A 21,346-nucleotide genomic window follows, 5' to 3' on the forward strand; every position below is an offset into this window, starting at 1 on the left:
ATATTGGGCAAATAATCAAAAGTATGGTCAAAGAGATTTTAAAGTGGAACAGGCTTAAGAGGCAGATGCATACACCTGATCTTATGTTTTAATTTCCTAAAATAGTGCCATGGGATATTTTACGTTCACTTGAGAGAGCAGATGAGGACTTGGTTTAACTTCTTTTGTGAATTGCGGCACCTTCAGCACTATAATACTGCACGTGTTAACCTAGACGGCAGATCGTGGTTCCCAATGGCAAGTGGCAGCTATCAATTTTAATGTGTTAGCATGTCCTCCATACGGATTAAAACATGTGGTCACTAGACTGATTTGTATCTTTGTGATTAAATCAGCAGCTAAAGAGATTCATGACTGGTTAAAGATCCTGAGGAACTTGACAGGGTGAGAGGATGTTTTCTCTTGAAGGGGAGTCTAGAATTAGAGGACACAGTTTAAAAATTAGGGTTCTCACATTTAAAATTGAGACAAGGTGAATTTTTTTCTCTGAGGTTGTCAGTGGGACTTGAACCTAAGACCTTGTGACTTAAAAGAAAGAGTGCTACCCACTCAGATAACTCTAGAAAACATGTGAGTGACAAAAATATGAAATTCTCTATTTTAAGAGAAGTTAAATTCAATTTCTTTGCTGCTAAAAATCATATGAGCAAATTAAGCGTGTGTACATTAACACAGTATTTCCAGATGAACGTTGCAAGATAAAACCCACCCCACAAATTGGACAGGCTAAAATGTAAGAGAAGCACAAGAAAAAATATATTCTCTACTGTGAATAAATTCTATGAATAAGCTGAAAACTATAGTAAATGGATTTTAAAGTTTCTCTAGCCCCCCAACAAACAAAGAACAGAACTGCTTAGGCCAGTTTCTCACCTGGTTTCACTTAACTCCATTTCTTCATCTTTGTCTTTGTCGTGTTCCAAGCTGCAATAATGCAACAGATCAGCTTCATTAGAATAACTTCACTTGTCCTGGTGATAATCTTTTCTTTGCAGATATACAAATCTATCAATTCCTAACCAGAACAGAAAGTCAAGCAGGCTGCAGGGTGTTGTACTGTGGCCCAGTTCTGGTTTTGAAGTGCAACACTTTCCTCTTTTCACACTTAAAGCCCGTGCCCTGTAGTTTATTGAAGGGGATCCCAATGGTAGGTCAGGAAACCCATGAGACACAATTTTCCCATGGTTGTTGAAACAAGACAAGCTGGGCAATCCTCATACAATGCTAACATACATACAATAAGTGAAAAAGGATAGACACTTCGTATGATTACTAATGTTAATCATAGGTCTCTTGTACCAAATGGTAGGGCAGAGTGCAACATGAAAAGTGCAATAGTGCAATACAAACAGTGTGGGAATTCACTGAAAGTAGGATTTCGGTGCAGAAGGAGAAGGATGGGCTTTTTTAAACTTTTAATACTTCTAGCGGTTTGTGTAAGCTTTAAGTAGCAGGTAGCTATGTTCAATGGCTTACTGCTTAGTGTAATGAAACAAACAAGAAAAAACCTTAAATAAAAGCGGAGCATGCTGGAAGAATAATAAATTCTGATGAAAGGTCATGAACTGGAAACATTATCGCACTTTCCCTCTCCACAGATGCTGCCAGACCTGCTAAGTACTTTCAGCACCTTCTACTTTTACTCCAGATTTCCAGCATCTGCAGTACTTTGCTTTCAAACGAGTAAAATCTTAAAATAGATTAAAAGGTAATAACCTATAAATAAGTACATACTAAGATCAGGGAAAGATCAAAGGACCAAATTTAGATACCTAAATCAGGTTTCAAAATTTTAAAGAATTTTCCAATACTGCCTGCTAAATAGGGTAGACGATACCTGGACCCAGTGATACAGGGCAAATGGTTGGGAGTGATACGCCTTGTTGCACTCTAAACTAGGGGTGTGGCTTAAACGAGAATCTAGGAAGCTATAATACGTTATTTAAACTATACTAAATGGCCATATTAAACAGCCATATGGCCTACTCCTGCATCAATTTCTTATGTTCTTAGAATAAATTGATCTCTGTACTCTTAACCACTGCTGCATGCATGACATTCTTGGAAGAAAAAGCTGGGGGGAAAGCTTGTGCATGTGCATGAAATCAACAAATTCCAATTAAGTGACTCAAAAATTCTAATAAAATCTCCAATGTGCAGGTGGGAAACTGGATTAATGAATGTCAGGCATCAGAAAGCAAGCACAAAAAAGATAAGTCCATGCTAAAATGCAGGAGAAATGTAAATGACACTTGGAACTTTCACAAAGTTTCACAATTAAAGACTCACCAGCAGACAATCATAGAGAAGTATTTTACTATTTACAGATTTACAAAGAAGTTATAGTTTGTTTGCAAATAGTGCTAACCTCTACTCCAGATCTGGCTCCAAAATATGAAATAGACGCCGAGACTGCAAGCCAAAAGCTTAGCCTCGTTCGTACTGCCCATCAAACCCCAACATAAATAATAACACAGGGCACATTGGGGAAACAATATCATGCAGTGTAGCTTTATCACTCCTAGGTTCTGTGCTTGAATCTCATGCACAGCTCAAAATGCACATCAGGCAGCATCGAATGAAGATTGAAAGAGCAATTTAAAACACTACTGAACATTAACATTGATGGCACACAATAGTTATTTTTGTTCTAAAAAGAAATGCTTTAATCTGAACCTTTGCACAATTCTCCATTTCATTTTAATTGCTACAATTCCAGAAGTTAAATTGTTACGTACATACAACCAAATTTACAAAGTTCTGCGTAATATTTTTCAATCAGATAAATCTGTTGTTCATCCTCGCTTTTATTTATTCTTGGCTTTGCCCCCCATTCTTAAACAACTGAATTGACCCACGAATAGGCTGAAAACTAAGCTCATTCATCTGTCTGGTCAGCATGTTCCCTATAAATAAGTGCTTGAAACAATGCACAATCTGAACCAGTGAACCTAGAAGCAGCAATTCAGTAACTACTGACAGCAGTTTACACACAAGAGTAATCTCAAGACTGAATTGTAATTACAATAAGATATCAGTGATGAAGAAGTACAAACTTAACATAGCAAAACATTTCAAGAGGCTTCATAGAATCCCTACAGTTCAGAAGGACGCCATTGAGTCTGCACCAACTCTCCGACAGAGCATCTTACCCAGGCCCTATCCTGTGACCCCCACGTATTTACCCCACTCATTCTCCTATCCTACATACCATGGGACAACTAAGGGGCAATTTAGCATGGCCCATCCACCTAACCTGCACATCTATGGACAGTGAAAGGAAACTGGAGCACCTGGAGGAAACCCACGCAGACACGGGGAGAATGAACAAACTCTACACAGTCACCCAAGGCTGGAATCGAACTCGGGTCCCTGGCATTGTGAGGCAGCAGTGCTAACCACTGCACCACCATGCCGTTTCACAGGAACATTATCAAACAAAATTTGATACCAGGCCACATAAGGAAATATTAAAGGAGAGTAAAAAAATATGGTCAAAAGCTAGACTTTAAGGGATTTCTTGAATATGCAAGATCTGTTTTAAGCTGGATTCACCCGCCTCATGGAATGCACCCTCCCATTGGTGCAAAGTGAAGCTGGTGGGAATCACTACTGTCTCCACAAACAGAGACCAGACACGATGACCACGTCAGGGAGGATTCAAAGGCCACTGGACATGGCTGGTCAGTGCCCTGAAACTGCCCGCTGGCAGCCTGGATGAGCGCCTGATGCTGGACATTGGAGGAAGTAGGTAGGTGGGGGAGGGGCTCTTTAACCTCATTTGGGATTTGGGGCGTCCTGATCTCTGAGGAGCAGGCCTTGCTGGTTTCGTTAGACCTCACCCTCTCAGTCATGGCGAAAATAATATCCCCCCCTCCAAAACAAATTATTGTGTGGGGGAGGATTGCAGTCATTTTTCTGGAGAATTGTATTCTATGTTTTCAGATGTCACTGAGGGGCAACATATAGATGAAAAATAGGAGGAAGCGGAGGACAGATCCTTGGGGGACACCAGAGGTGGCACAGGAAAAGAAGCCATTCAGTGATTTTCTGGCTATGAATATAGGATAGGAAATAGATAATAATGAAACCAGGTGAGAGCTGTCCCATCCAGCTGGACGGCAGTGGAGAGGCAATGAAAAGAGACCATATAAAGTTACCAACTTTATGTAATAAGAGATGCTCAGTACTGTGACAAGAAAAGCCAATAAACATGTTTTACTGGTAAGCCATCATTTTTAATTCTGTAAATTTGACTGTTTTCGGATCCCTCCGTGTCTCACCCACCTCCCTCTCTGTAATCACCTTCAGCCCCAAAACCCTTTGAGATCTCTGCGTTTCTCCAATTCTGGTCACTTGGTCATTTCCCTCACTCCATCACTGATGGCCATGTCTGCAGTTGCTGAGACCCTAAGCTCTGGAATTTCCTTTCAACATCTCTCCACCTCAGTCTCCTCCATTATGACTAACCTGCCTTTTTGACTAACTTCTGGTCAACTGTCCTAATACCTCCTTATGTGGCTCTGTATCAAATTTTGTTTCATAATGCTCCTGTAAAGTGCCTTAGGATATTTTACAACATTAAAACTCAAAATAATTGCAAGGTCGATAAAGAGGCTTACATTTAAATCATAACAGAATGTGGTATATCCAGTATTAGCATAATGTTTATGCTGGCAGCGATTGGCAGCTGAATATTGGTCAGCTCTGAAATTGTGTAAAATTTAGTGTCTGACTGATTAATACATGCAATTGAAGTCATTTGCCCTCAAACGTAATGCAAATACATATATGTAAACAGTTAAATACATATTGACTCAAAACAAAGGCTTTGCAGTACAAACATTAGTTTAGGACATTCATGTTTTGCATCCAAATTAAATAATCAAATCCAAGGGAACCATACTTAACTTGTTAACAATGAGTTTAAACTGAAGTTGAAAAGCAAATCCATCTCTAGCACTGCATTAACAGTTGAAAAATGATATGGAATTCTGAATATGCATTTTATGAGATCAAAACAAATCAGGCTGCCAGCTCATTCATGCAGGTATCATTTTCAAAGGTGTTGATGGGGTGGGATTGAGAAAGGATTGCGCTTGTTGATTGAAATAACCTTTTTTTGTGACAAAAGCTCTTCTTCTCCCACCCCTATTGCTTGATTGTACACTCACTCTATAATTCTCAATCAGTTGGCGATTTACATATGCCAGCATCCAGTTAGTGGTTCTCACAATTGAATCTCCTACCTTGCTTGCATGAGAGGAGATAAAACATAAGGAGGTGAAAAGTTGAATTCTCCATCCAAATCCAGCCACTCACAGGAGCCACTGCTTGCAAGAGACATACTGCTACTCTATATAGGGGAGGGAGAAATACTGAGATTATATAAACTGAAGATATATAAATCAATTTCTTTAAAAATTTAGCATCCTTTCATATACACACAAGCAAGGTGCATTGGGAGAGGAACACTTCAGCATAGTTCAAACAGCCAAGGCAAATAAAACATTAATGTCCTTTCAAGTTGGGAAGCTCTGTCACTAGCTGTTTAATTAATCATTTCTTGGTATTGATTCACTATCATGATATGCGCGGATACTATTGACAGGCACATGAATAGGTTCTGATTGCAATGGGAAAGGGGTTGAAGTATAAACTCAGATCCAAATCCATTTACTGCGGGCTTGCTTCTCTTTGTTATCAAAGATGGCCGTTTCTTGCGTGCAAGGTCTGGCCTTTGATTCTAAATCCACAACTCTAAAAATGCTTTCTGAAATGGATTGCAAGCCACTCAGTTCAAGGGCAAATAGTGATGGACAATAAATGCTGGCGTCATCAGTGACACCCACATTCCAATGCCTGGTGGGCAGTGCCAAGGTGCCACTTTGCCCCTTAGGCAGTGCCAGGGGACCAGGCTGGCAATGTCCAGGGGGCACTCACCCTTACCCCCGACCTCCTGGGGGGCTTCGATGGCTCCAAAGGGGTCGGGCCGCCAGCTTACTGTTAGTGGGGAGCTGTTGTAAGCCCCACTGGAGGGGGGGGGGGGGGGGGGCAGCTCTGTGCCGATTTTTGGCATGGAGCTGACAATGCCAGAAATCCGGCGGCCGGAGACATGCGGAGGCCGTTGCGCCCAGTGGGAAGCCCACTACACGGCCTCCGCTTGAGTCTCCCGTATTGTATTGTGCTGGCAATTCAGTATTGTTACTTTGAGAAACCAGAGGGAAGTGGGAAACAAAAACATTGTTTCACCCCAGTGAAGGGTGGTCCTCTTAGATTGCTGGATAAAGCCCATTTTTGACACAGTGCCGCTTGTTATTAGATGGGCAAAAATACAACTGCTTTTGCCGAACAAATGGGTGGTTTTAAGGGTTGGGTGGAGGAAGAATGCTACGGGAGTTTAACATTGGTGCGTGTAGAAAGTAAGTTGTTGGTGTAGAGAAGGAACCAAACTGAAGTCTATTGATTTCATTAATGGAACAACATCAAGCTGACTCTCAAGAGCAGGATGCAGGTTTATGAGGCCTGTGTTCTCAGCACCTTGATCGATAGCTGCTACTCTATATAAGGGAGGGAGAAATACTTATGGACAACTTATGGCTATCAAGAAAGGAAGCTCAACAACTTTAATCTTTGCTGTTTCCAACACATTCTGGGCATCTCACGGAAGAGCAAAATCACAAATGTGGCTCTCAAAGGCCAAACTCCCAAGTATGTTACCCTCATCAAGCTCCTTCGACAGCATCTTCCAAGCTTGCAACCTCTGTCACTTAGAAGGACAAGGACAGCACATGAATGGGAGCACCACCACTGCAGTCAAGCCTCAGCTGCCCTCTCAGAAGGCATTGCAGGCCATTCTGTTGGTGCACCACCACCTTCTTGCGGTGATGAAAGCACCAGGCCAGTTCTGCCCACATCCCAAGAGCAAACAAAAAACATGTATAAGTGTCTTCAATGTAACAACACATTATATTATTGGAAAATGAGATTAATTAAGCCCTAATAAAGTTATTTTATTGCCTCAATGCTTCCCCAATGCCCTAGACCTTTGGTAGATTGAGGGTGTGGAGGAGGGGAGGGGGGGGGGGGGGGGAGTATAAGTGATGCCCCCTCAGGCTTCTGCCAAGATCACTCTGAAAGTGGTCTTTTTATTATTCATTCATGTTCCGCTGCTACTCTGTATTTGGCAGTGACAGAGGGATGGAGGTCAGCGATTGGGGCTGTCCATTTGTTTGGGATGGGGGAGGGTTCGTCATTGGGGCTACCAGGCTGCTGGAGGGTGCTAGCCCGGAAATGTCCGGGGGCCTGCGATAGGGGCATGGGGGGGGGGGGGTCAGACAGGTAGTGATGCGGGGTCACGAACTGGCCAGCAATCGAGCTCAGCACTATGCTGCTGGCCTGCCCAGTGGGAATAGGATTTGATTTTTAATGAGATTCACACTCTGTGATGCACAGAGTGTGGGAAATTCATTCTGAAAGTCCCCTTGCAAAAACCAGTGGGATTTATTCCAGTTTTTACACAAATTTAATACATAGAATTTTTTTTTAGGAAAATCCCACCCTACATTTTTGACAAATGGAAGCTGGATGAATGTGCCTGAAAAAGCTTTACTTATGATCCATAGAAGCTGGATTCCGAGACACAGCGCCAGTGCCAGTGTTTTAACTCATTATATTATCTGGTCCTCTTCCACAACATGAATTGCTTCCAGCTCCAAACCTGAATTGCTTCCAGCTCCAATGCCAGTTCCACAAAAATGGTTGTGTTACGGATTTTCATTAGAATTTCAAACATAATTGTGGGCTGCTACAGTGTGAACTACAAAAACATTTATTAATTAAGTATATATGGTCAGACAAAAAACTCACGGTTCTCCTTTGTCTCAACTTTGCAGCTTCGGTTGGATGGTTAAACCTGAATTTATGTACCTTTCCCAGTACTATAACAGCACCTGTAAACAAAATTCAGTCATGCTAAATAAAGCTCAAAAATAATGGAAGACCAGATCCTGCTATTCTAGGTCTATGGACATAATTATATCACTACAAAAAAAACACATGCAAAAACACAGGTATTCCTCCAGAGAAGATAGTTAAAATATGTTTTTAAATCTTAGTTAGAAAGAAATCTTTCATGGTATTGTTTGTGGGCAGTCTGTGGAACAAAGCTGTAATATTTTCCTGCTAACTTGGCCTCCTGGGTATTTTCTGTTTGCATGTGATACAAATAGATTGCCACTACTCTTGTAATCAGAGAGCAATGGCTTGTACATTTCTGGCTCCAGGTTAGCAGTATTCAGTGTGAAATGACCACTTTTTAAAATAACATGTACTGCAACTGTAACAATGTGTGATACTTTGAAGTGTGATGTGAATGTGCTAAATGCAAGATTATTTAATTATGTGGGACCCACATGATCTGGCTCATGCTGAGTTAGCGGAAATGTAAATGATCTCATCACGGCTATTTATTTACAATGAGTGTATAAATGACTTGGTATTTTTACTGTAAGAACACTGTTGAGATATTCCAAGGCTTCAATCCATTGATGATGTTCAGATGAAAACTGGAATTCAAAGTTTTCGTTACCATGATAAATTTTTAAAAATTGGTTCATGGGATATGGTTGTCACTGGCAAGGCCAGCATTTATAGCCCACCACTAATTGTCCTTGAGAAAGTGGTGATGAGCCTTCTTGTACCACTGCAGTCCACATGATGTACTCACACCCACACTGCTTTTAGGGAGGGAATTCCAGGAATTTGATCCAACGACAGTGAAGAAACGGCCATATAATTCCAAGTCAGGATATTGTGTGACTTAGAGTGGAGTTTGCAGGTGGTGGTTTTCCTACAGGCCTGCTGCTCTTCTACCTCTAGGTGGTAGAGGTCGCAGGTTTGGAAGATACTGTCGAAGGAACCTTTGAGAGTTGCTACAGTGCATCTTGTATATGGTACACGCTACTGCCACCGTGTGTTGGTGATGAAGAGAGTGAATGTTTAAGGTGGTGGATGGGGTACCAATCAGATAGACTGCTTTCTCTTAGAAGTTGTCTTGCATGCTGCTGGAGCTGCACTCATCCAAGCAAGTGAGAATTCCATCACACTCCTGACTTGCGCCTTGTAGGTGGTGGACAGGCTTTGAGGAGTCGGGAGGCGAGTTACATGCTGCAGAATTCCAAATCTCTGACCTGCTCTTGTAGCCACAGTATTTCTGTGGCTGGCCTAGTTCAGTTTTTAGTCAATGGTAACCCCCAGGATATTGATAGTGGGGGATTCAGCAATGATAATGCATTGAATGTCAAGGGGAGGTGGTTAATTCTCTCTTGGTGGAGATGGACAGTGCCTGCCACTTGTTATTTGTGACTTATTGTTATTTGTCACTTATCAGCCAAAGCCTGAATATTTTCCAGGTGTTGCTGCACATGGACACAAACCACCTTAGTATGAGGATTTGAGAATGGTGCTGAACATTGTGCGATCATCTGTGAACATCTGCACTTCTGACCTTATGATGGAAACAAGGCCATTGATGAAGGATCTTGAGATGGTTGAGCCTAGGACACTATCCTAAGGGACTCCTGCAGCAATATCTCAGAACTGAGATGATGACTTCCAACAACCACGACCATCTTCCTGTCTGCTGGCTGTGACTCCAACTAGTGGAGACTTTTCCTCCTGATTGCCATTGAGATCAATGATGATTGGGTTCCTTGATGTTACACTCAGTCAAATGCTGCCTTGAGGTCAAGGGCACCTCAGCTCTGGGGTTCAGCTCTTTCAGCCATGTACGGACCAAGGCTGCATTGAGGTTAGGTACTGAGTGCTCCTAACAGAACCCAAACTGAATTTCAGTGAGCAGGTCATTGCTATGTACATGCCATTTGATCACACTGTCTTGTGGCCCAACATATCCCCCACTCTATCATTACCATCAAGCCAGGGGATCAGCATTGGTTCAACAATGAGTGCAGGAGGGCATGCAAGGAGCAACACTTGGCATACCTAAAAATGAGATGTCATTTGGAATATTGTGTGCAGTTCTGGTCACCTCACTATAAGAAGGATGTGGAAGCACTGGAAAGAGTGCAGAGGAGATTTACCAGGATTATACAAGGGGGCATAACTATAGGGTTCGTGGTGGGAGATACAGGAAGGATATCAGAGGTAGGTTCTTTACGCAGAGAGTGGTTGGGGTGTGGAATGGACTGCCTGCAGTGATAGTGGAGTCAGACACTTTAGGAACATTTAAGCGGTTATTGGATAGGCACATGGAGCACACCAGGATGATAGGGAGTGGGATAGCTTGATCTTGGTTTCAGATAAAGCTCGGCACAACATCGTGGGCCGAAGGGCCTGTTCTGTGCTGTACTGTTCTATGTCAACCCAACCTGGTGAAGCTACAACACAGGTCTACTTGCACGCAAAACAGTGGAAGCAGCATGCAACAGGCAGAGCAAGAGATACTGAGGTCCCCAGCATCACAGATGCCAGTATTCAGTCAATTCAATTAAATCCACCTGATGTCAAGAAATGGCCTGAAAGCACTGCATACTGGAAAGGCTATGGGCCCTGACAATGTTCCAGCAACACTACTGAAGATTTGTGCTCCAGATCTAACTGTATCCCTGGCCAAGCTGTTCCAGTTAAGCTACGATATTGGCATCTACCTGGCAGTGTGGAAAGTTGCCCAGGTATGTCCGGTCCACAGGAAGCACGAGAAATCCAATCCAACCAATTATTGTCCCATCAGCCGACTCTCCCTTCATCAACAAAGTGATAGAAAGGAGATCACCCATCTGGCATCTCTGGCTGAAGATAATTACAAATGCCTCAACTTTATCTTTCACACTGATATGTTTGGTTCCCCCATCATTGAGGATGGGGATGTTTGTTAAGCTGCCTTCTTCTGTTAGTTGCTTAATTGCCCATCACCATTCATGACTGGATATGGCAGGACTGCAGAGTTTAGAACTGACCTGTTGGCTGTGGGATAACCTCGCTCTGCCTATTGCATACTGCTTCCACTGTTTTGCATGCAAGTAGACCTGTGTCGTAGTTTCACCAAGCTGGGTTGACATCTCATTTTGAGGTATGCCAAGTGTTGCTCCTTGCATGCCCTCCTGCACTTGTTGTTGAACCAATGCTGATCCCCTGGTTTAATAGTAATGATAGAGTGGGGGATATGTTGGGCCACAAGGTGTTGTGGCTTGGAGGGGAACTTACAGATGGTGCGTTTCCATGCATTGGCTGTCCTTGTTCTTCTAGGTGGTAAAAGTTGAGAGTTTGGAAGGTGCTGAAGTGAAAAAAGGTTGCATTCTTATTTAGTGCTTTCACTGTCTAAGAGTAACTTAAAGATCCTGTCCTCAAAGTCAAAAACACATTTTCTTTGCCTGGGTTACTAAAAGGCTTTCCAAAGACAAAGATGGTAAAAGCTCTGTAACTTTAAGTGCTTTAAATAACAGAGGTTTGTTATACAATTCCTTCGGGAAATTTCAGGGAATGGAGCGGAATTAATGAAGCCATATTTGTCCTTCACCAACCCTTAATGATAATGGGATTCAATATGATAGATATGGAGAAACTATTTCTACAGCAACCTTTACCATCCTTTACCATCTAAAAGGACAAGGACAGCAGATGTAGAAGAACATCACTACCTGCAAATTAAGTTTCCCTCCAAGCCACACACAATCCGGATTTGGAACAATATAGCTGGTCTTTCACTGTCACTGGGTCAAAATCCTGAAATTCCCTTCCTAAAAGCATTGTGTGTTTACCTGCAGAGGTTCAAGGAGGTGACTCACCCCCACCTTCTCAATGCCAATAAAGGATGGGCAATAAATGCTGGCCTAGCCAGCGACGAACAAATTCTATGAAATAATTTTTTTCAAAAATTAAGGAAAGGATTAGGGTGAAAGTTGGGTGGCAGTGAGGTTAGAATCATAGAATCCCTACAGTGCAGAAGGCGGCCATTCAGCCCATCAAGTCTGAACCGATCACAATTTCACCCAGGCCCTATTCCCATAACCCCACATATTTACCCTGCTAATCCCCTGACACTACGGTCAATGTAGCATGGCCAATCAACCTAACCCGCACAACTTTTCTCCTTGGAGAGGCGAAGGATGAGGGGTGATCTGATAGAGGTGTATAAGATGTCGAGGGGTATTGATAGAGTGGATTCTCAGAGGCTTTTACCCAGGGTTGTAATGGTTGCCACAAGAGGTCACAGGTTTAGGGTGCTGGGGAGTAGGTACAGAGGAGATGTTAGGGGTAAGTTTTTCACTCAGAGGGTGGTGGGTGCGTGGAATTGGCTGCCGTTAGTGGTGGTGGAGGCGGATTCGATAGGGTCTTTTAAGGGACTTTTGGATAAGTTCATGGAAGTTAGTAAGACAGAGGGTTATAGGTAAGCCTAGCAGGTAGGGACATGTTCGGCGCAACTTGTGGGCCGAAGGGCCTGTTTGTGCTGTAGCTTTTCTATGTTCTATGTTCTATCTTTGGACTGTGGGAGGAAACCGGAGCACATGGAGAAAACACATGCAGACACGGGGAGAATGTGCAAACTCCACACAGTCTACCGAGGCCGGAATTGAACCCGGGTCCCTGGCACCCTGAGGCAGCAGTGCTAACCACCATGTGTTAGTGAAGGAACACCTTGGGGAACAGAATGGGGCTAATTAGGAGTAAAGAATAGGTTAGGGTTGCAAGAGAAAGGTGGAAAGAAATCAAGGGTAAGACTCTTAGCAGTGTAGACGATCAGAAGGACCTTGGGGTCCGGGTCCATAGGACTCTTAAATCGGCCTCGCAGGTAGAGGAGCTGGTTAAGATGGCGTATGGTGTGCTGGCCTTCATCAATCGAGGGATTGAGTTTAGAAGTCGGGAGATAATGATGCAGCTTTATAAGACCCTCGTCAGACCCCACTTGGAGTACTGTGCTCAGTTCTGGTCGCCTCATTACAGGAGGGATGTGGAAATGATTGAAAGGGTTCAGAGAAGATTTACAAGGAATGTTGCCTGGATTGGCTGGCATGCCTTATGAGGATAGGCTGAGGGAGCTCGGTCTTTTCTCCTTGGAGAGACGAAGGATGAGAGGTGACCTGATAGAGGTGTACAAGATGTTGAGAGGTATAGATCGGGTGGATTCTCGGATGCTTTTTCCCAGGGCTGAAATGGCGGCTATGAGAGGACACAGGTTTAAGGTGCTGGGGAGTAGTGGTGGTGGAGGCAAACTCAATAGGGTCTTTTATATTTATACGGGCGGCACGGTAGCACAGTGGTTAGTACTGCTGCTTCACAGCTCCAGGGACCTGGGTTCAATTCCCAGCTTGGGTCACTGTCTGTGCGGAGTTTGCACATTCTCCTCGTGTCTGCGTGGGTTTCCTCCGGGTGCTCCGGTTTCCTCCCACAGTCCAAAGATGTGCGGGTTAGGTTGATTGGCCATGCTAAAATTGCCCCTTAGTGTCCTGGAATGCGTAGATTAGAGGGATTAGCGGGTAAAATATGTAGGGATAGAGGGGTAGGGCCTGGGTGGGATTGTGGTCGGTGCAGACTCGATGGGCCGAATGGCCTCTTCCTGCACTGTAGGGTTTCTATGATTTAAGAGACTTCTGGATGAGTAGATGGAACTTAATAGGATTGAGGGCTATAGGTAAGCCTATATATAAGCCTAGGTAGGTAGGGACATGACCGGCGCAACTTGTGGGCCGAAGGGCCTGTTTGTGCTGTATTTTTTTTTCTATGTTTCTAAACATCTTGGCAGCAGTAAATGGTGCTGTATATTACAGTGTCACCCAAAGACTGGATGACTTACCGGGAGGCAAGCAGAATGTTCAGTTTAAGAATAATCATGACAAGCAGATTTTTAAGGAGAGGAAATTGAAATATAAATATAAAAATCCAGAAGCTGTGTACTTTATGAAAGTTTCAATATATTAAAAATTATAGATAAGATGTAAAATTTTGGACAAATCATTAGAAAATAATGTAGAAATATTCTTGGATCCAAGATAAATTAGAAACAATTTGGCTTTTCCTACTTTGAAGCTCATAGGTGTAAATGCCATCTTAGCATCAGCCTGTGGGCAGAATTCCTTGAGAAGGAAGAACAAAGCTGATAGGAGCCAGACTATTTCGGTTTGGTTTCAAATTATTCATTGGACATTATTATTAGTAATTCTGCACTGGATGGATTTGTGATAAAAGTAAGTAATTACCTTGGAACAACTGACATGAATGGGTTATGTCCAGTTCATTAACGGTGCATTGTGATCCTCCAATTGGTTCAAGAGTCACTACTCCATTGTTATTATGAATGACACAGTGCTCTGTCTCCACCCAAGGACCCTGCAGAACTAAAATAAAAACACTTATAATGGCTTTTTCCCAGCTGTTGAAACTTGGTCACTGTTTTGAAAGGGTTCTTAAACTTCACTTAAATTGCCTTTAATCCAATTAACAACACACAAATGGTCATTTATATGGGACCTCTATCCATTGGCTCAGCTCAGTGATGTGGTCATTCTTTTTTTCTGCTCCCTTGCTCTCAGTCCTTACTGATATGGGAAGAAATACAAGTTTTAACAATCTCAATTCCTTGTTTAATATTTTAAAGAAACTCTAGATTATAGCAGTAAAGTCTTACCAAAACTTGCTTTTATGTTCATTTTGATTTCCATTTTATCTGGAATTACATAAAATGTACAGCACAGAAACAGGCTTTTTGGCCCAAATGGTCCACACCAGTGTTGATGCTTCATACAGCCTGCATTCCGCCCTCCCCATTTAACTCCACCAGATCTTTGTTACTTTCTCCCTCATGTGTGTATCTAGCTTATCCTTAGATGCATTTCTGAATGGAAGGATTCGACTGCTAATTAAAATGAATAGGAGCATTCCACTCCTCACTTGGCTTGATAAGGCATAGCCAGTTAGACAGGATGACTTTCTTTTAGCTTTCACGGTATGCAGGTGGCAGGAGTGAACCTTGAATCTGTCAGACATGCATAAGCAAGTTGCTAAGCAATGGAGGAAAGACATTGGGTCCAAATAGCCAATGAATTCCTAATTGTGCCAAGGGGTAGAATGCTGTTGGCCAAGGTAGATAGTGTGTATTAATGTAATTGGACCATCCAGTTTGTATGACAGATTAAGGGGGAAACTAATCTTCGAAAATAGTATATCAGATGTGTTCATGTGATGTAATTTTAGAGAGAAGTTGGAATCCATCCGACATCTCTCTCCCAATGTGTATTGGTCAAATAAAGAACGTCTTTTACTGCATACTGTCTCTCGCAAGTTTGTAATACTTGAATTCAGCTGAATGCAAGACCCCCAGAGGGAAGCCTCCCAGAAAATTCTCCTAACAAGGCCTACCCAACAACAGGCATGTTATTGCTGTGCAAAAACAAGCCATTCACAGGCTGAGTGCTGAAGCAAGAACAGCCAATGCAAAAATTATGGCAAGATTGGTCACATAGCCAGAGTTTGCTGGAGGAAAACAACTTCTGCAGAAAAGAGTTTTTCTAAATACATCCTGGATATAGCAAATAAGAAAAATAAAACAAATTTCACCAAAATAATTTATAATATTGAAGAAAAGAGCAAAATAAATGAAGACCCAACACACAAGTCTGATGAAGAATGTATTATGGATTCAAGGCGAATCACACCGATTTTGGGTAATTCCAAAATCGAATGGGAAATCAATCAGAATGGAGGTCGACACAGGGGCTGTGGTCTCCCTAATTCCTGAGACCACCTGCAAACAACATCTGGACCATCTATCCTTAAAGCCAGCAGATGTTATTGTGAGGACCTACAGAGAAGAAACAATGCATCTCACAAGATACATCACCGTCAAAGTAGAATTAAGTGGGCAAACCCTTGTTCAAGGAAACTTTCCAGCTTTCTTGGTCGTTCTTGGTTGGAGAAGATAAAGTTGAATTGGAATGTTGTGAACAGATTAGTGGATTCTAAGACAAGCTTACAAAGCATCTTAGAGAAATTCAGTTGTGTATTCAGAGATAAACTGGAACCAATGAAAGGAGTTCAAGTGTCACTCAAGATTAAACCAAACAGCAAACCAAGAATCTTAAGGTCAGAGCAGTATCTTCTGCTAAACATCCAAAGGTAGAATCGGAATTGAGACTTGTAATCACAGGAGTTTTAGAACCCATCACTGAAACTAACTGGACAACCTCAAATAATGCCTGTAACGAAACAGGACGGCATTGTATGTATCTGCGGAGATTTCAAAACAACAATCAATCCCATTCTCTTAAACCACTACACAAGCATGACAATGGACATCAGATTGCGAAAAGGCTTACAACACAGCCAAAGAAGCACTGAAAAAGTCAGATGTGTTGTTATATTTTAACCCAAAGTTGCCACTACAAGTTGCCTGTGATGCATACCACATAGAGTTGGAGCGGTGGTGTTCACACATGCCATCTTCTGGGGAAGAAAGACCAATAGTTTTTGCATCGTGTACTCTAACAAGTGCTGAATCAAACTACGCACAGTTGGAAAAAGAAGCACTGAGCATTATATTTGGACTAAGGAAATTCCATCAATACCTTTATGATCATCACTTCACATTGTTAATAGACCTTTAACAACCATCTTCGGGCCATACAAAAGTATTCCATTGCTCGCTGCAAGCAGACTTCAGAGAAGGTGGTTAATACTGTCAGCACATTCATATGAAATCAAATATCTTCAATCTGAAAGCCATGTCAATGCAGATGCATTGTCACATTTACCTTTACATGCTGGACACGTAGCACTTTTACCTGTCAGAGACAGACAATGTTCCAGTGACGGCTGCTCAAGGCCAATGACAGACCAGAAAAAATCCCACGGTGGGGAAGCTATTGGAAATGGTGTTAAAGGGGAGAACAGCAGAAATGCATCCCAATTTAAATCCATGCTTCCAGAAGTTGACAGTACAGGGCAGATGCCTGTTGTGGGGGATGCGAGCAATAATTCCTCCAAACTTGTGACAAAAAGTGTTGGAACAATTACGTGAAGGACACCCAAATATAGTTCAAATGAAAGAACTGGTGAGAAGCCACTTCCGGTGGACTGGACCTGATGCCCAAATTGAGGAAAAAAATCAGACTGTGCCAGTCATATGCATGGGTAAGAAACACACCACCATTGTCCCGATTACATCCATGGGAGTGGCCTAAAATGCCTTGGCAATGTTTACACATTGACATTGCAACTCCATACAAAAGGCACATGTTCATGATTGTCATTGATGCCCACTCAAAGTGGTCAGAATTGATCATAGAATCATAGAATCTTACAGTACAGAAGGTGGTCATTTGGCCCATCGAGTCTGCACCGACCACAATTCCACCCAGGCCCTATCCCCATAACCCCATGCATTTACCCTAGCTAGTCCCCCTGACACTAAGGGGCAATTTAGTATGGCCAATCCATCTAACCTGCACATCTTTGGACTGTGGAAGGAAATCGGAACACCCAGGGGAAATCCACACAGACACGGGGAGAATGTGCAAACTCCACATAGACAGTGACCCAAGCTGGGAATCAAACCCAGGTCCCTGGTGCTGTGAGGCAGCATGCTAACCACTGCGTCACCGTGAAGTCAACAACTGCGGAACAAACCAATGAAAAGATTGATGAGATGTCCGCCAGATCTGGGAAACCAGAACAAATTGTAAGTGATAATGAACCACAATTCATGGCTCAAGAGTTTGAAGACTATCTAAAGCAGAGTGGTATCCAACACACAAAATCAGGACCATATGGACCTTTGATGAATGGTTTAGCCGAAAGATTCATCCAGTCCTTGTAGCATGTACTGAAAGCCTCCAAGGACAAAGGTCCATTAAATGGCCATCTAAACAGTTTCTTGGTGACATATCGCTACAGCACATGCGACAACACAAAATTTTCCAGCTTTACGACTCATGAAGAAAAAGCTGAGAATAATTTTTGATTTACTCATACCACAGGAGACATCTGTGGTATGAGTAAATCAGTCACAAATCCTACGATGGGGATCGTACTGTGGATTCTGGAATCTGAAACAAAAACATGAAATGCTGGAAAGTCTCAGCAGGTCTGACAGCATCTGTGGAGAGAGAATAGAAGCAACGTTTTGGGACTGGATGGCCCTTCATCAGAGTTCTGGACTGCGGGAGATGCAAGAAATATAGTGGATAGCTTGCTCCAACATGGGGTGCTGCGACCTTGTGGCATCAACCAATAACTCACCTAACTGACCCGTTCGGAAACCAGATGAGTCATGGCGGTTAACAATTGACCATAGAGAACTTAAAAAAAGAATAGCTGCTGTCTCCGCAATAGTAGCCACTAGCCCTGAAACACTCATAAAACAAATGCCGAGAGCTAAATAGTTCACGGTTCTCTATATTAGTAATGGCTTTTGGTTTGTACCCTTGGCTAAGCAGTGCCAACATAAATTTGTGTTAACATTCCAAGGACACAGAAAACATGGATTTGCCGCCCCCAGAGATTCAATAACATCCCCTCGATCTTTCACCAAAGAACGGTGACTAGATTACAAGGGTTCTCATGTCCAGAATGTTTAGGACAGTACATTGATAACTTGTTACAAAGACCAGGGAAGAGCACCCAGCAGTCCTGGGTGAATTATTAGCTCTAATAACCCAGCTAGAAGTCAAGGCAAACCCTAAAAAGGCCCAAATAATGAGAGGAAAGGTATCATATTGGGCATTGTGTTATCAGCAGGAATGCATTCCATAGATGACAAACTAATGTGTATGACGTCAATTCCCTATCCGAATGGATATGTAATCTCTACAATCAATTTAGGATTGATAGGGTATTGCAAATTGATTATGCAGGTCAATTGTTAGCCTGCAAAGAACATCCCAGTCATAATATACACCATCAGCAAATAGGTAGAGGCCTTTCCTACGAAAAGCAACACTGCAGCCACCTTTGCAGCAAATCTTCACAGGATGGGGATTATCTAGGAGTATAGACTTGGACCAAGGGTCACACTTTACTGCCCAAGTAATGCCATCAGCAATGAAATCGTGAGGAATACAACAGAAATTCCATATAGCCTATCATCCGCAATCCAGCAATATTGTAGAAAGAATGAACAGAGCTTTGATAACTATGCTAAGCAAAGTAGTACAGCAGAACAGTACAACCAGGGGCAGTGTTACCTTATGTCCTAATGATAGTGCAAAACACTGCATCCAACTCTACTGGATTTACATCCCATGAACTAATGACGGGAGGAAGATGTGAGGGATTAAGTTCTTATTAGGAATAGATTTACCAGAATCACAACTAGAAGCTATCGATCACGAGATCGATATAAAGCAGCTGGTAAAAACTTTACAAGCACTACAGTTAGCAGTAGCTTTGAAATTGGAGAAAAGGCAACAGCAAAGGAAAGCTTATTTTGATGGAATGACAGAACTACGGATAGGAGAGCTAGTAATGGTGAGAATACAACAGAGAGTTTTCTGGCCCCAAAATTTGCAGGACCATACAGCATCGTGGACAAAGCTAGTCCCTCAGTATACACAGCCCTGCTAAACAATGGAGGAAGTAAGTGGTATCACATCAATCAATTAAAACTATACAAGGGATCACAAGGGAAACAGGCAGGATTCCACAAAGAATGTCACTCAGGAACAGTTCAGTTGGATGCTTTGATGATGCAGAGGTTCGGGAAAACTCAAGTGGAAGTGCAGATGGGTTTGTAGATGTGAAAAGGAATAAAGATGATGAGTATGGTGAGGAAGACATGGGGATGTCAGAGGAGGAATGGAAAGCCATTGCAGGCTTGTTAGCCAGAGGGAATAAGGAAGTATTTGATGGCCCCACAGATGAGGAGGACTTTGAGGGTTTTTAACTGATAGGAACTGATATTGCCTTGATTTGCCCCAACGTAAGGGAGCAACTTCATGAAGTGGCTCGTGATATTCGGACTCTTGTGCCGGACAATCTGGACCGCAAGAGCCAGCCAAACAATTGTCTACAATAGGACAAGAGATAAGAGGCGCTAACTATGGGCCATTCAGCAGGATGAATCCAAGAGATAATTGATTAACAGTACAATATTACTGATAGAATTTCAGTGGCTGAGAAGAAAGGAGGATAAAAGGCTTACAACCGTTCAAGGCAGGAGAACCCAAAAAGAGAGACTGGGACCAACTCTCCAGATGATTGCCTGATGAGAGACTTTGCGAAGGAGCACCCCTGCACCAGGCCTGATCAACCTGAGGACAGATGGGTAATATCACATAAACTAAAACTATTCTTCTGTGTGCACGCAATTGTAGTATTTTATTAATAAGTTGCTTTTAGTGCAGTAAAGCATTGCGACTGTTTAAACTGAAATTTGTGTCACGGTCCTGTTACTCGATACCAATCGAAAGTGGCAGCACGGTAGCACAGTGGTTAGCACTGCTGCTTCACAGCTCCAGGGACCTTGGTTCGATTCCCGGCTTGGGTCACTGTCTGTGTGGAGTTTGCACATTCTCCTCGTGTCTGCGTGGGTTTCCTCCAGGTGCTCCGGTTTCCTCCCACAGTCCAAAGATGTGCGGGTTAGGTTGATTGGCCATGCTAAAATTGCCCCTTAATGTCCTGAGATGTGTAGGTTAGAGGGATTATTGGGTAAAATATGTAGGGATATGGGGGTAGGGTCTGGGTGGGATTGTGGTCGGTGCAGACTCGATGGGCCGAATGGCCTCTTTCTGTACTGTAGGGTTTCTATGATTTCTACGATTCTATGAAAGTGTGGGATGTGCTTTTGGACACAGGTCAATACCTACACCAATCCTTTGCAGCCTCTTTGCATTCTCCCCAACACTCTTTCTTTCCCATCTTACTTTTTCTCTTTAGCAAATTCAGATATATTATATTTGAACCTCTCATCTAAGATATAAATATAAATTGTAAATTGTGGAGGCCCAAGCATTGATCTTTTTGGTACTCTGTTAGTTACAGTATGCCAATATAAAAATGGTCTGTTTGCTCCTACTATCTGTTTTGTGTCAGTGACCCCAGTTCTCAGTCCATGCTAATATATTATCCTCAAATCCGAATTGTGTGTGATAACCACGTGTGCCACATTATCCTGACAGAGAGTAATGTGAGACACAATACATAATGCACTTTGCTAACCTCAGCTTCTGTTACCTGATATTGTTCCCAGTAGATGCAAACAATTACCTGGATTGCTAAACTTCATGTTCTGTCCTTCAAGGTTCAACTTTTAGCATTAATTCCTTTGTACTGGTTAAAAATAAGGTGTTTAAGAATTTTTGTTACTATACTTTCCTGGGTTAACTGAAGTTCAACA

At 42.6% G+C, this 21,346-nt stretch overlaps 1 protein-coding gene across 1 annotated transcript in view; it reads right to left on the reverse strand.

Moving 5' to 3' along the window:
- The window catches only part of stard9 (StAR-related lipid transfer (START) domain containing 9), a 324,067-nt gene that overhangs the window by 59,574 nt on the left and 243,147 nt on the right, over positions 1-21,346 (reverse strand). Inside the window, exons 18-21 of the mRNA XM_078233633.1 lie at positions 14,217-14,354; positions 7,870-7,952; positions 5,250-5,356; positions 874-924 (exon numbers count right to left, since the gene is read on the reverse strand). Of these exons, the coding sequence (XP_078089759.1) occupies positions 874-924; positions 5,250-5,356; positions 7,870-7,952; positions 14,217-14,354 (379 nt within the window). The remainder of the gene's footprint in view (positions 1-873; positions 925-5,249; positions 5,357-7,869; positions 7,953-14,216; positions 14,355-21,346) is intronic.

Source organism: Mustelus asterias, chromosome 18, assembly GCF_964213995.1.
Source record: "Mustelus asterias chromosome 18, sMusAst1.hap1.1, whole genome shotgun sequence".
Lineage (NCBI taxonomy): Eukaryota > Metazoa > Chordata > Chondrichthyes > Carcharhiniformes > Triakidae > Mustelus > Mustelus asterias.